Consider the following 13,567-nt stretch of genomic DNA (forward strand, 5'->3'; position numbering starts at 1 on the left):
ATATTAAAAATAAAATCATGGTAGCCATTCTCAAAAGGCAAAAAAAAAAAAAGTGGGAAATGCTATGTAAGACTGGGGATAGGGGGTATATGTGAAATATCTGTACCTTCGGCTCACTTTTGCTGAGATCCTATAAGTGCTCTAAAGTGTAAAGTCTATTAAGAAAACATTAAGTGAATTAATATATTACATTAGAAAATATCTACCTAATGCAAAAAATAGCCATAAAAAAGAATGGAAGGAAAAAAACCATCAGGATCAATAGCACTTCTAAGCACCAACTTTTTTCTGGGATGCTCAAAAGTGTGCACTGGGGCTGAGAATATAAAACCCCACAGAATGATCTGTAAGATACTGAAGCCAAAAACTTATTGGAACTCAGAGCCCAGAACTTTACATTTTTATTAGGTAGAATTTCAAAGTATATATCCTGTGTCTGAAACTCTCCTCTTTTGGTTTGTGAAGACTAGATATCTTTTTTACTATTAGTATAATGGCATATTTTATCTTTCAGAACTAAGTTGACTACCACTTTTTTTTAAGTATCTCTAGTTATTGTTTGCTATGTCAAATTTTGCCTGGAAAAGACAGAGCATACTGATATAGGTAGGATAACAATAAAATATACATAAATAGTTAATTGATGCCAACTTAATTTAATATTTTTTCTTCTACACAATAACCACAGAAACTGGCTGATTAGTGAAATAAGCTGGTTGTTATTTTTTCAGCCAGTCATACTTCGAAAAAAATAACACCTGTGAAGACTTTAATTGGTGTGATAGGAACTGGATATGCCTAAATTACAAGCAACATTGTACACATCTATTACAGTCAGGATCCATTGGCATGTGAAGCTTAAGTAAGAAGACTTAGGAAGTTAACAAAGGAAATTGAGCCAGAAATACGCTTCACTTATTTCATAGATTGCTAAAGATTAATCCCAAATTCTATCACTCTTTTGAATAATTAAATATCTCTGAAACTTCATCCAATATACACTCCTAAAAGATCAAAATACACATAATTATGCTTTGGAAATCATACTGGTGCTAATTTTAAACCTATATAATAAAAGTATAATTTGAGCAACAGTCTCTACATTTTCTGATAAAAATTCAAAATCTTGAGGAAAGTCGAGAAGTATTACATCTAATGCTTCTCTTTGATATATCAAGTTTGTCACTACCATAAAAGAAAATTTGATTAGGTTGACAGAACTTATTCTTCACCTAGGTATGTTTATTTATAAGAACCACAGTATTTCAGGGCTGAAACGGGCTTTGAAGATCATTTATTGTAATTGTCATTCTTCTCTAAGGAGGACAAATGATTTTTAAAACTGTATAAATGTAAGCACCACATATTTGTATTTGGGAATCAGTGGCAAAATAATGCTACTTTGACTTATTCAATATAATCACAGACTGTCCAATGCAATAGATAGATTCCACCATTATTCTTATTTTTTTCTCTTTTTTGTTTCCTTTATTTTTTTAAATATTTATTTTTGAGAGAGACAGAGACAGAGCATGAGCAGGGGAGGGACAGAAAGAGAGGGAGACACAGAATCCAAAGCAGGCTCCAGGCTCTGAGCTATGAGCACAGAGCCCAACGCAGGGCTCAAACTCATGAGCCATGAGGTCGTGACCCGAGCCAACGTCAGATGCTTAACCAACTGAGACACCCAGGCACCCCTCCACCACTATTTTTAAAGACCTTTACTAAAAAGAAGTTGAAACCAGCATTAGTCTAAAAAATTGCATCAAGTCAGTACCTCCTTAACATTCTGATGCTAAATTTAAATATCTTAGGTTGATATTTTAGACTGAGACACATATTAGTCATCATTAGTAATCAAATGCATTAAAAGCTCATAATTATTCCCCATATACACCTAAAAATATTAATGTCCTCACATATAGACAAGACTGAAGTATTATTTTTTATACAAAATAGTCTTGGGATTGAGGCATGGACCAAAATGTGATATTTCTGATACCAAAGGAGGAACTCATGATAAATCAAAACATTCATATTAAAGAATATATATTTCTATTCAATAAAATATGCTGAATTTATAAATGTTCAATACTTTTTTTTCCCAAGTAAGTTTACTACTTGCTTTTTTATATATACTGTTGGCCAAAAATGGCATTAATAACTCATTAGAAAAAATGTTTCATGAACAAAAATACATCAAAAATTCAATTTTTACAAGCATGATAAAATATGTGTTTGGCTAAATATGGGTTAAACATTGTATTTCAAAACTGTGATAAATAAAAAGATAAAAAAAAAGCACAGGAAAGAAATTTGGAACAAGTTTAGTAAAGAGTTATAATCTCACCAAATTATTTTGTTTAATGTTTATTTTTGAAAGGAGAAAGGGAGAGAGCGCATGAGCAGGAGAGGGGCAGAGAGAAAGAGAGAGAGAGAATCCCAAGCAGGCTCCATGGTGTCAGTGCACAGCCTGACACAGGGCTTGAACCCATGAACTGTGAGATCATGACCTGGGTTGAAACCGGGAGTCGGCCACTTCACTGACTAAGCCACCCAGGTGCCCCTCACCAAATTTAACAAGTTTATTAGAGAATCTTAGGTTTTCAAGCATAACCTTGCCTGTAGTCATATTTACTTTTTTCTTATAAAACAACCCTCCATATTGGTGCTATGCTGTACCTCACTTTTCTATTATACGTTGACTCACTCAAAGGACATCTTTGCCAGGTTTTCCTTAACTTCACCATATTTTTATCATTAACAGTCACAGTATGGAATTAGCAACTCAGACTCATTCTTTTTAGAATTTAATTTTAAGTTTATCTGAAATATTCACCTCCTCCTAGTGCTATATCCCTCACTACACTTAACGGCTCTGAAACTTGAAATGGAAGTATTTCTCTCAAACACTACCTCTTCCATTATAATCTTAGGTACTAAATACTCCACTGTTTCACTAAGAGAAAAGCCAGGCAAGGCTACAAACCTCTCTCTATTATCTTTTATTGGGAAATAGGGATTCCTTACTGGAGGAGATCTAAGGCTGCTCTGACCCACCTACCACAGTTCCTCTTGTATCAGTGTCTTAGTCAGTTTGGGCTGCTATAACAAAATCCTATAGACTGGGCGGCTTAAACAACATTTATTTCTCACAGTTTTGGATACTGTGAAGTCCTAGATACAGATGCCAGTAGATTCAGTGTCTGGTAAGGTCTCTCTTTCTTATTTGCAGATACCTGCCTTCTTGTATCCCCATATGGGTAAGAGAGAGAGAGATCATCTCTCTCATGTCTCTTCTTATAAAGGCACTAATCCCATTCATGAGGGCTCCACTCTAGTGACTTAATCACTTGTCAAAGGCTCCACCTCCAAACAGCATCATATTGGGGATTAGGCCTTAAACATATTAATTTTGGGGGGCATAAACATTGAGTCCATAGCAGGTGACATTTCTTACTAATGGGCTCTCATAGATAGAAACAATTGTACAAAATGACTTAATGCTGCCTACGCTTTTTTTGTATGTGTAACCAGGAAATCCACACATCCCTGTCATGCTGAATATTGGACATGATGGCAGCTTCACTGGTGCTACCCCTTAGCTCAGGCTCACCTATTCTCTGTATTTTCCACTGATAATGTATAGCACAGGTACAGATAAGGAAACTTGCTGCTTAAGTAGGCATTCAATCAGGAGAACAGGAAAAATGGATATAACTTCTCACTGCATTTCTCCTTCTTTGCTCTTTGATTGACTGTAAGGACAATAGAGCAAGAAGGGCAGAGCCATGGGAAAATATAGAGAGATGTGGAAATAAGGCCAGTCCTAAGATCTTCAAGCCAATACAGAATGATTTTTTAATAAAAAAACAGGCAGGATTCTAAATGTCTAATTAAAAGGTCGCATTAAGTAAATTCATGTGCTTAAGTACATTAAGTAAAATAATATGAAGAAATGTTATATCAAACATTAAAACAATGAAAAATTACAAATGCCAGTACTATGTTATATAAAGAAGATGATTCAAAATTGCATTAAACTCACCATGACCTGGAGGAAATTTTTTCCATTTAATGAGTGCAACTAGCTCACATATGGATAAAGTCGGCCACTCCTCATAATATGGACATTTATGAATTAATTTCATCTTTTCTTTATTTTCAAGCTTTATGTTTTCCTGAAAAAGTCATTAAAAAAGAAGGAAAATGTATAGCAGATAGATAAATGGCATAACAGAAAAATAAAGGTTATATAGCACAAAATACATTTGAATTTTATAGGAGCATCATTCCAAGACCACATAACCATATTGAAATTTTAGTCTTCTGGTGTGCTACTAAAATTATATTTTCCCACCTTTCATAATATTTTTAGACTTCCATAAATATTTTTGCATTTCTTAAAAATCTTGTCATAATCCAGACTAAACTCAAAAGTTGTACATGATAATATCAAATAATTGATACTTATATTTTGAAAATAAAATTGTTAGAAGTGAGTGACTGAATTCAGGGATTTGGAAGGAAGTTGAATTCTGAGATAGTCGTCTGTACCACTGACACTGAGACCACTATATCAAAAGAAATCCTGACTACTTTTAGAGACTTAAGTCAAGAAGATGGATGACTCACCATCTCCCTCCAACCAAAGAACCCAACTGTAGCCGATGCCAGTGCCTTATTGCACCAGCACCAGACTTAGACCCTTTCAAGAAAAGCTGACAGAGCAGAACAATGGGGGCCTTTTGATGCAGTCACTTATACAAACTTTCTCTGCCATCAGGTGAGGAGAAATCAAAAAAGCAAAAATTTTGTATTTGACTTAAGGAGAGTAAGTTGGTAAACTTGAAGTAAATAAATTATCTTAATGTAGCAGAATTAGGGGATCAGAATTAAGTTGTGATCACCTATTCATGCAACTCTGGGTTTTGAATGTCTATTAAAGCAATAAAATAGCATGACAATTATTCCCAACTGTTTTTTTTTTTCAGGTGGACTGTACAGATTTAGAGATCTGTCTGTATGATTGTCTGGTATCCCTAACACATGACATGCTGTTGACAACCAAAACATGCTTGTTGAATGAATATATGAAAAAATGGATGCATAAATGAATGGATTTAAAATTCATGAAAAACCAAAAGTGCTCAAAATACACATAAAATATATTCATAGAGACCTTTCTTTCTACTTCAACTACCCATCATCATCAGAAACTTAAGTAATGTTCACCAAATAAACCACATTTTTATTGTCTCCAAGTCAAGTTATATTAAAAAATAAAAGAAATGTGGACATCTTATGTCTAGAGGCAAAACTTAGCTTGAATTTATACATCTATTGTGTTAATATAGATTAGATATGATCATACCGATTTTAACCTCACATAATCCTTTGCTGGGATTTTAAGAATTTCACAATCTTCTTCTGTGATCACTGAGTACTCCGTTGTGTCTGATTCAGTCTGAGCTGTAACTTCCAGGGTTCCAAAGGTACTCCATTGTCGAAGCTATAAAAATATGGAGGCAACTTAAACTTCATTATCATTCATCATCAAAAAATACCACTGATTGTGACAGGAGCAGTCTAGAAGAGTCTGCAAAAGCACTGATTGCAGGTCAAACTCCAAGTCTATGAAAAAAGGGGATCTAAACAGTCTTGCATGGGTGTCATACTTCTGCCCAATGTTACCTTCCCAGGGCAAGAAAAAATTCCCATTTTATCACTAGCATGAAGAAAATAACTGTAAGAATAGATCTTCTGTTTTACCCACTGATTCATTTTAAGTACATAGAATAATGCTTGGAACATAGTAGCCATTCAATAAATATTTGTTGAAAGAGTGAGGAAATAGAACTTATATACTTGGTCTTCTGCTTATTTTATTATCCTCATATGTTGGTAGTAATAATGAAAATGAATATAGTGTTATGCAATATATAAATCACTGGCATATATATACACATGTAGGATGTCCTAATTTATTATGTAAAAGATAAATATTTAGCATGCCAAAATGTTACTCTAGAGTACTTAATTGTAAATAAGATATATATTATAGATAGATAGATAGATAGATAGATAATTATCATAGATAATGTATATCTATGAAATTAAGAAGCTTCTTAGGGAAAACATCAGGTCTATATGGTTAAGATGATATGAGAGGACATCTGCTCCTACATTTCAGATCCATAGAAAGGCTGAACAGTTATCTTTTTAGTTGAATGGATAGCTGAGATTTAATCTGCAAGTCCAGAAATAAAGAGGGATTTTAAACAGTCACTGCTGAAGCAAAGTGGTTCACAGTGATATCAGACTAGAATAAAGGCCAAAGGGGGTGAATTCCAGGGTTTGTCATACATGTGGGAATAGGAGATGAGACTTAGAACCATGGAAGGTGAGGAACTGGAATTGGGCCTTCTTGCATAAAGTCTAGGAACTTGGAGGATCACCTGTATGTGAAATGGAGGCAACAAAAACTTTAACCACTAATCCAGCTGTGGAACTGGGAACAGCTGTCATAAAATCAAGATTCTAGGTCTATAAATTGTGTGAGTGCAGAGTATACATTTACAAATAGTACAGGACTCAAAGCTAAAAGATTATTGTAAATTCTGTTACACAACTAGAAAAACAGCTAAGATCCAGGAAAGTATAAATTTAAAACCTTAGGTATGAATTGAGGAAAAAAGGAACTCACATAGGAAGCAATCCCTGCTAATAACAAAATCACAGTAAAAAATTATAAGCCTCGCAAGTGAAAAAAAAACCCTACAATGGTAAGTCAACAAAGAACTTTAAAAAATGAACAACATAAAGAAACTATATACAATTAATATATTAGATCATGAAACCAGAGAATGACATTATGGAAGCAAAAAGGCATTTTGCAAAAGAACAAAATTAAGCTTTTTAAAGTAATAAAGAGTTATTAAAAAAAACTCAAAGGACACATTGGTTAAAACTAAAGAAACAATTCATGAAATGGATAAAATATGAGAAAAATCATTCAGAATAATCATTCAGAAGGAATCTGAAATGAGATTTTAAAAGATATGGAAGATAGATGGAGACCATTCATCATACAGCTACTACAATTTCCAGAAGAAACCAAAAATAATGGGAGAGGAGTAATTATTACATTAAGTGATAATGGCACTAAATTTTCCAGAATAGTGAAGAGGTGAGTCTTAGAAATGAAGTAATACACAACATCTCGATGTACATTTGTATCTTGCATTCCTGCTCAGGTTTTGGTGTAGTCCATTAGTCTTTCTCCTCCACGTCCCCCTTCATTATCTTGTTAGACATCAGAAAATTCAAGTAGATAGTTTTTACATACATTTTTCCAGATTTTCTAATTGTTTTTAGGATAAGACTTAGTTTGAATTACCTAATAAGCCCTTATGAAAGCAAAAGTCCTACACAACTTTGAATAATATTCTTAAGGCTTTCTTTCTTGATGTATTAACCAATATCATCAAACTCCTTAATATTATTAGGAAAATATTACATTTCTAATACCCTTTACACACTGTATGTATGTAAACATTGTTTACACTGAATTATTGTATAGCTGAATTATTTTTAAAAATTACTAATATTTACACTTCCATTCCATTATATAACTATGGTCACCTTCAAAGTACTCAAAAAAAAAACTTTCAAACTAGAATTCTATTAACTTAAAATAGGAATATAGAGTGAGGAAAAATAAGCATCAAGTTAATTTTTGACATCACATGAAACAAATTTAAAAAGATTAATTTCACTTAGAACAATAGTGAATCCAAAGAGGAATACAAAACAGTTGATAAAAAATGTAAATAGTTGATAATAAATGTAAATAAAATTTATTGATATATAATAATTATAAAATAATTATAAAGTAACTAACATGAGATACCTTTAAAATAAAATAGATTTAAAATACTTTTAGAACAGTAATTCCAAAGAGAAGAGCAGGAAGATTTAAAAAAAAATACTGAGAATATACTTTGGAACTAGGAAAGACAAAAAAAATATATAGCTTTTCTTAGTTAAAATTGCAAATTTAGTAACATAGAAATAAGAACATTATGGATGGAAAAAGAAAACACAATGACACAAAAATAAGGTGATGAAATCTACTATGTCCCTAATAATATCTAATAAACACCTATAATTTGACTTTGGGCAAATTGGTTCAGTTGGTTAAGCCTCCAATTCCTGACTTTGGCTCATGGTTGTGAGATCAAGCTCTGCATTAGGCTCCACACTTCTTGGGATTCCCTCTCGTTCTTTATCACCTACCCCCACTCACGTGCACTCGCACTCTCTCAAAATAAATACACATTTACAAAAAATAGATGAAAAATAATTATAGAAAATGACAAATTATTAAAAAAATATTTTCCAGAAGAGAATAACTAAATAAACCACACACAAAAGAAACATTCTCAATCTTACTAGTAAACAGAGAAATGTTTATTCATCTATGAGACTGAAAATATTAAAGTACTCTAACCTATGAGACTGGGGCAATACTTTTCTTATATAACTCAAGAAACTGTAAAACCTTTTAAAATGGGAAATAATCTGGCAATGTTTACTAAAATTAACAAAGGATATATGAAATGTTTTATCCAGGAACATATCTCTTAGGATCTACCTTGTAGAAATGCATTCTTAAGGATGTACTTATAAAGCAATGCAGCACATTTTAATAACCTCCAACTGGAGTATTTTTAAATAGCCACCAGTTAATGTGTGCGTATGTGTGTATTCAACTAAATCTAAATTTTTACATACTGTTTAAAATTAGTGACATCTATGTACCTTACCCTTTATGAATACTTATAGTGGAAAAAAGACAAATAGCAGTGAAAATATGTTGAAAATTTTAATAAACTGAACAGTTACAAAAATGGTAATCTATATAAATTTATATAATTGTTTATATGTTTATGTTAGCTCAGAGAAAGTTGTACAAGTGCAAATACCAGGCTATTCAGGGGAAAGGTGGAAGTAAAATGACAAAAAAGACATTACCTTTTCCTTAAAACTCTATTTTCTTTCAATTACAGAGTGAGTTTGTATTAAATTTTAAGTTTTGGACATTTTAAAAGACGTTTAAAATAGATTCAAAACAACATGCTGTGTTATTTTCCACACCTGCATTCTCTCTCTTGGTATCTTTATATTGATATATGAAACATCTTTTTTTTTAAATTTTTTCTAATATTTGTTTTATTTTTAAGAGACAGAGAGACAGAGTGTGAATGGGGAAGGGGCAGAGAGAGAGCAGGAGACACAGAAAGCAGGCTCCAGGCTCTGAGCTATTAGCACAGAACCCAATGTTGGGCATGAACCCACCATCTGTGAGATCATGATCTAAGCCAAAGTCAAATGCCCAACTGACTAAGCCACCCAGGTTCCCCAATATATGAAATATCTTAAATGATATATATTAGATGTGTATAGTTATCTCTGAATGATGAAAGTGCAGACAACTATCATTTTCTACTTAATACCTCTCTGTATTTTCTGAAAATTTTAATGAATATAGTAATTTTGAAATCTGGCAACATTACAAAGCTATTTAAATGATATACAGCTCAATGTTTCTCAATTTTGGGGGAAACACTCATTAAGGTTAGGTAAATAATCCTATTTTGCTGTAGATAGATGTTGGAAGTGCACAAAGGGAGCTATTTCTCTCACTTCTAAATTCTCCTATTATTTTACTGAAAAGTAAATTGATAATTACATTTATTGGGAAATGATGTATTCTCATGATTAAAAATTTTTACACTTCTTTACTAATACATGACCCAAACATTTGGTGCTGAATAATATGAGTTGGTATATCCATTAAGATTTCTTTTATATAAAAACATTGTTGAGGTTTGTTTCAAACTGCATTTTACACAAATTAACTTTTTTGAAAAACAGTAGACATCTACAGGTATAATTTTTGTTCTCCTTGTTTTATTTTTCCAATGTGTCTAGCTTTCAGGCATTTACACATTAAATAAGATCAATAACTAAAATTAGAATTGCTATTTTTAAACCAAGGAAACATGTTCTTAACCCTGTGGAACATATTTTTTTCTCCCTATGGGGCTGAAGAGGCAGATAGCAAATACAAAGCCTCTCTAGATAGGGGTTCATAAATTTAGTCCAAGGATGGACTTTTGGAAGATTCTTGAACTCCTAATATCTCATGCCACAGTTTGTGATTATTTGTAAATTTCCATTTATTTCCTTGAATGACTTTCTATAGCTTTCATGAGATTCTCCAGGATGTCTATGTCTCAGAAAAAATTACATTTCCCCTATGACTTAAATGGCTTATATAGAAAGTACATTCTCATAACCAAATAATGTTGTACAATAAGAAAGTGATATGAAAATGTCACATTTCATAATCTCTTACATGCTTATGGAGGATTTTGGTCATATTAGGGGTATATTGTGATATCTAAAAGGTAGAAGCAGGAACTAACCTGAATGTGAGGACAGTCTAATTGGGACCTAACTCAACCCACTAGTTGAGAGACTGGCCTGTCTGCCTCAACAGAAATTCCCTGAGTACATTGATACCAAACCTATATGCTGAGCCAACGAGGAAGACATTTCCAATTACAGGAAAATAATTGATATTTGAAGAATATATGAAAAGCTATGCATTCCCTAAGTAAAAGCTATAAATCAAGTCAATTTGTAGATATAGTCAATAAATTCCTCTTTAAAAGTTGTCTAAATAAAGCTTACTATTATGACCCTCATGCATTTTGGCAAGAAGAGTCCAGATATCATAATGGATCAGAAAAGTAGAAGAAATTGTTTTTATTTCCTCCAAAACAGAGTGGTTTCTTCTCAGGGAATTTCCACCTCCTCAGTAATTCACATGAAACACTTATTTGAAAGACCTAACACACTGACTGCTTATTTGAATTCTACCCAGCTTAAACCCAGTTTAACTTCTATCTCTTTTCTAAAGCTACCTGGATCACCCAAGTTTCCCCCCTGATTTCTAATAAATTATGTGCTCTTTGTTTTGCTCTATAACATGCAATAGTCTCATAAGTAAGGACATTCTCAAAATATTAATAATGTTATATCACTATCTTAAAACTTTGAAGATAAATAAATGTGTTTCCTTCTAATATAGGAAGATTTTCAGCAGCAAAGGAGCCTGGGTTAAATATAATCATCATCTGATGCCACTTTAAGACTAGTACAATTCTACCCAAATATTCTTAACTTCTAAAAGTTCTGTTGTAGGGGTGCCTTTGGTGGTTCAGTTGGTTAAGCTTCTGACTCAGAATTTCGGATCATGATCTCACCGGTGTGGGTTTGAGCCCTGCATCAGACTGTGCACTAACAGTCCTATTAAAATCACCTACTATAGTGTTGGATTTGTTTGCTTCTTTCTTCTTTCTTTCCTTTCTGTCTTTCCTTCTTTCTTTCTGTCTTTCTTCTTTCTTTCTTCTTCTTCTTTCTTTCTTCTTCTTCTTTCTCTTTTTCTTTCTTTCTCTTTCTTTCTTTCTTTCTTTCTTTTCTTTCTTTCTTTCTTTCTTTCTCTCTTTTTCTCTTTCTCTTTCTTTTTCTTTCTTTCTCTTTCTTTCTCTTTCTTTCTTTCTTTCTTTCTTTCTTTCTTTCTTTCTTTTCCTTTCTCTCTCTCTCTCTTTTCTTTCTTCCCTTTCTTTCCTATTCTACCAATGTTTACTTTATATGTTTTGAAGTAATAAGTTTCAGTGCATGTTATTTCACAATAATTATCTCTCTTTAGTTTTAATAATGTTCTTGCAAGGAAGTCTACTTTCTTACTATTAGAAGAGCAACACCAGCTTTCTTTGGGTTAGTGTGATCTGGTTTATCATCTTCCATTATTTTACTTAGCAACTTCTGGTATATTTGTAATAAGGTGTGTCGGCATATAGGAGGTTATTTTATCTACTCTGACAATCTTTGTTTATTAGTTAAAATACTTAGTCTGTTTATATATAATGTAATTATAGACATATTTAGGTTTAACTTTTCCTTCTTATTATTTGCTATTTGTCTATTTTTGTGTGTCATTTATTCCTTTTTATTTAGTGCTGAACATTGAGGATGAAAAACTGTTATTGCTGTAGACGATATCTTTCTCTGAGATGCTTCGCTTTTCAACTTACAGTTAAGTAGTGAGTGTAGAAGCAAATTAACATGATCCAATCAGGAACTGAGGTGTCTGAGGCTGGATTTAGTTCTGGGTTTCTATTGATAGACTAACATGTTTATCAGAAGTTCTTATCCTTGATAGACACAGAGCTCTTTTTTTTTAAGTTTATGTATTTATTTTGAGAGAAACAGAGGCAGTATGAGAGGGAAAGAGAGAGAGGGAAACAGAGAATCCCAAGCAGGCTCCACGCTGCCAGTGCAGAGCCCTGGCTCAGTGCAGTGCAGGGCTTGAACTCAGGAAACCATGAGATCATGACCTGAGCCAAAACCAAGAGTTGGACATTTAACCAACTGAGCCACCCAAGTGCTCCTAGACACAGAACTCTTAATTGCTCTCTGTCAAATGCTATGAGGCTGAAGACAGTTCTTGTTAGATTTTTAGCTGCATACTTTTACTTGGGTTCTGTGATGATTAATTTTATGTCAACTTGACTGGGTTATGGAGTACCCAAATAAATTGGTAAAATATTATCCTGGGTGTTTTGGATGAGTTGAACATTTAGATTAGTACACAGAATAAAGCAGATTGCCTTTTATACTGTGGCAGTCTTCACCCAATCAGCTGAAGGCCTGAATAGAACAAAAGACTGATCCATAACCAAGTAAGAGAGGTTAGGAAAATTCTCCATTTAGCGCCTTCAATCTGATCTCCATACACAACAGTTATTCCTAATTTTACCACATCTTCCAGCATTTAGACTCAAACTAGATACTGATTTGACAGATTTTGGACTTGCCAGTCTCCATAACTGACCAAGTCAATTCCTTATTAGCTTATTATCTATCTATCCATCATCTAACCATCATCTATCTATCCATCCATCCATCCAAGCATCCATCCATCCATCCATCCATCCATCCATCCTACTGGTACTGACATTCAGATTTTTATAGATTTTTAGCCTCTTGGTCCATAACTCTTAGGAATAAGCAAATGCCCTAAAGAAAAGAAAGGCATATCAAGGTACCTTTCCTCTGATTTTCTTTTCCCAGTATCTTGCTGCCTCAAGTCCTGATTGTCTACGTAGACTGAACTCAAAATTATATCACTCTGGTACTCTGAGATTCCTGAAGTTCTGATCCACTGCTTTCTGTTTATTCATCCTTATGATAATTACAAATTGGCAGTTGCCTCAAAGGAAAGCAACATGGAATGTCTGGCTCAAAATAATGTTATTTCCTTTCTTTCTTGAATCATGACACTTCAAATCCTGGTTCCCTGGTTGCTCTCAAATATCTTCAGACAGTTGTTTGGTTGGTTGCTTTGATCCAGATTTTATAGTGTTCTAGCAAGGAGATTGTTCTGATGTAAACTACTCATCCTGGTCAAAAGCAGACTGAGATTCAACAAACT

The 13,567-nt window shown here is 33.2% G+C and overlaps 1 protein-coding gene across 1 annotated transcript in view; it reads right to left on the minus strand.

Moving 5' to 3' along the window:
* CNBD1 (cyclic nucleotide binding domain containing 1) overlaps positions 1–13,567 on the minus strand; it is a 397,689-nt gene that overhangs the window by 70,935 nt on the left and 313,187 nt on the right. The window contains exons 7-8 of the mRNA XM_030304387.1: positions 5,375–5,512; positions 4,049–4,181 (exon numbers count right to left, since the gene is read on the minus strand). Coding sequence (XP_030160247.1) covers positions 4,049–4,181; positions 5,375–5,512 — 271 coding nt within the window. The remainder of the gene's footprint in view (positions 1–4,048; positions 4,182–5,374; positions 5,513–13,567) is intronic.

The sequence above is a fragment of the Lynx canadensis genome, chromosome F2, assembly GCF_007474595.2.
Source record: "Lynx canadensis isolate LIC74 chromosome F2, mLynCan4.pri.v2, whole genome shotgun sequence".
Classification (NCBI taxonomy): domain Eukaryota; kingdom Metazoa; phylum Chordata; class Mammalia; order Carnivora; family Felidae; genus Lynx; species Lynx canadensis.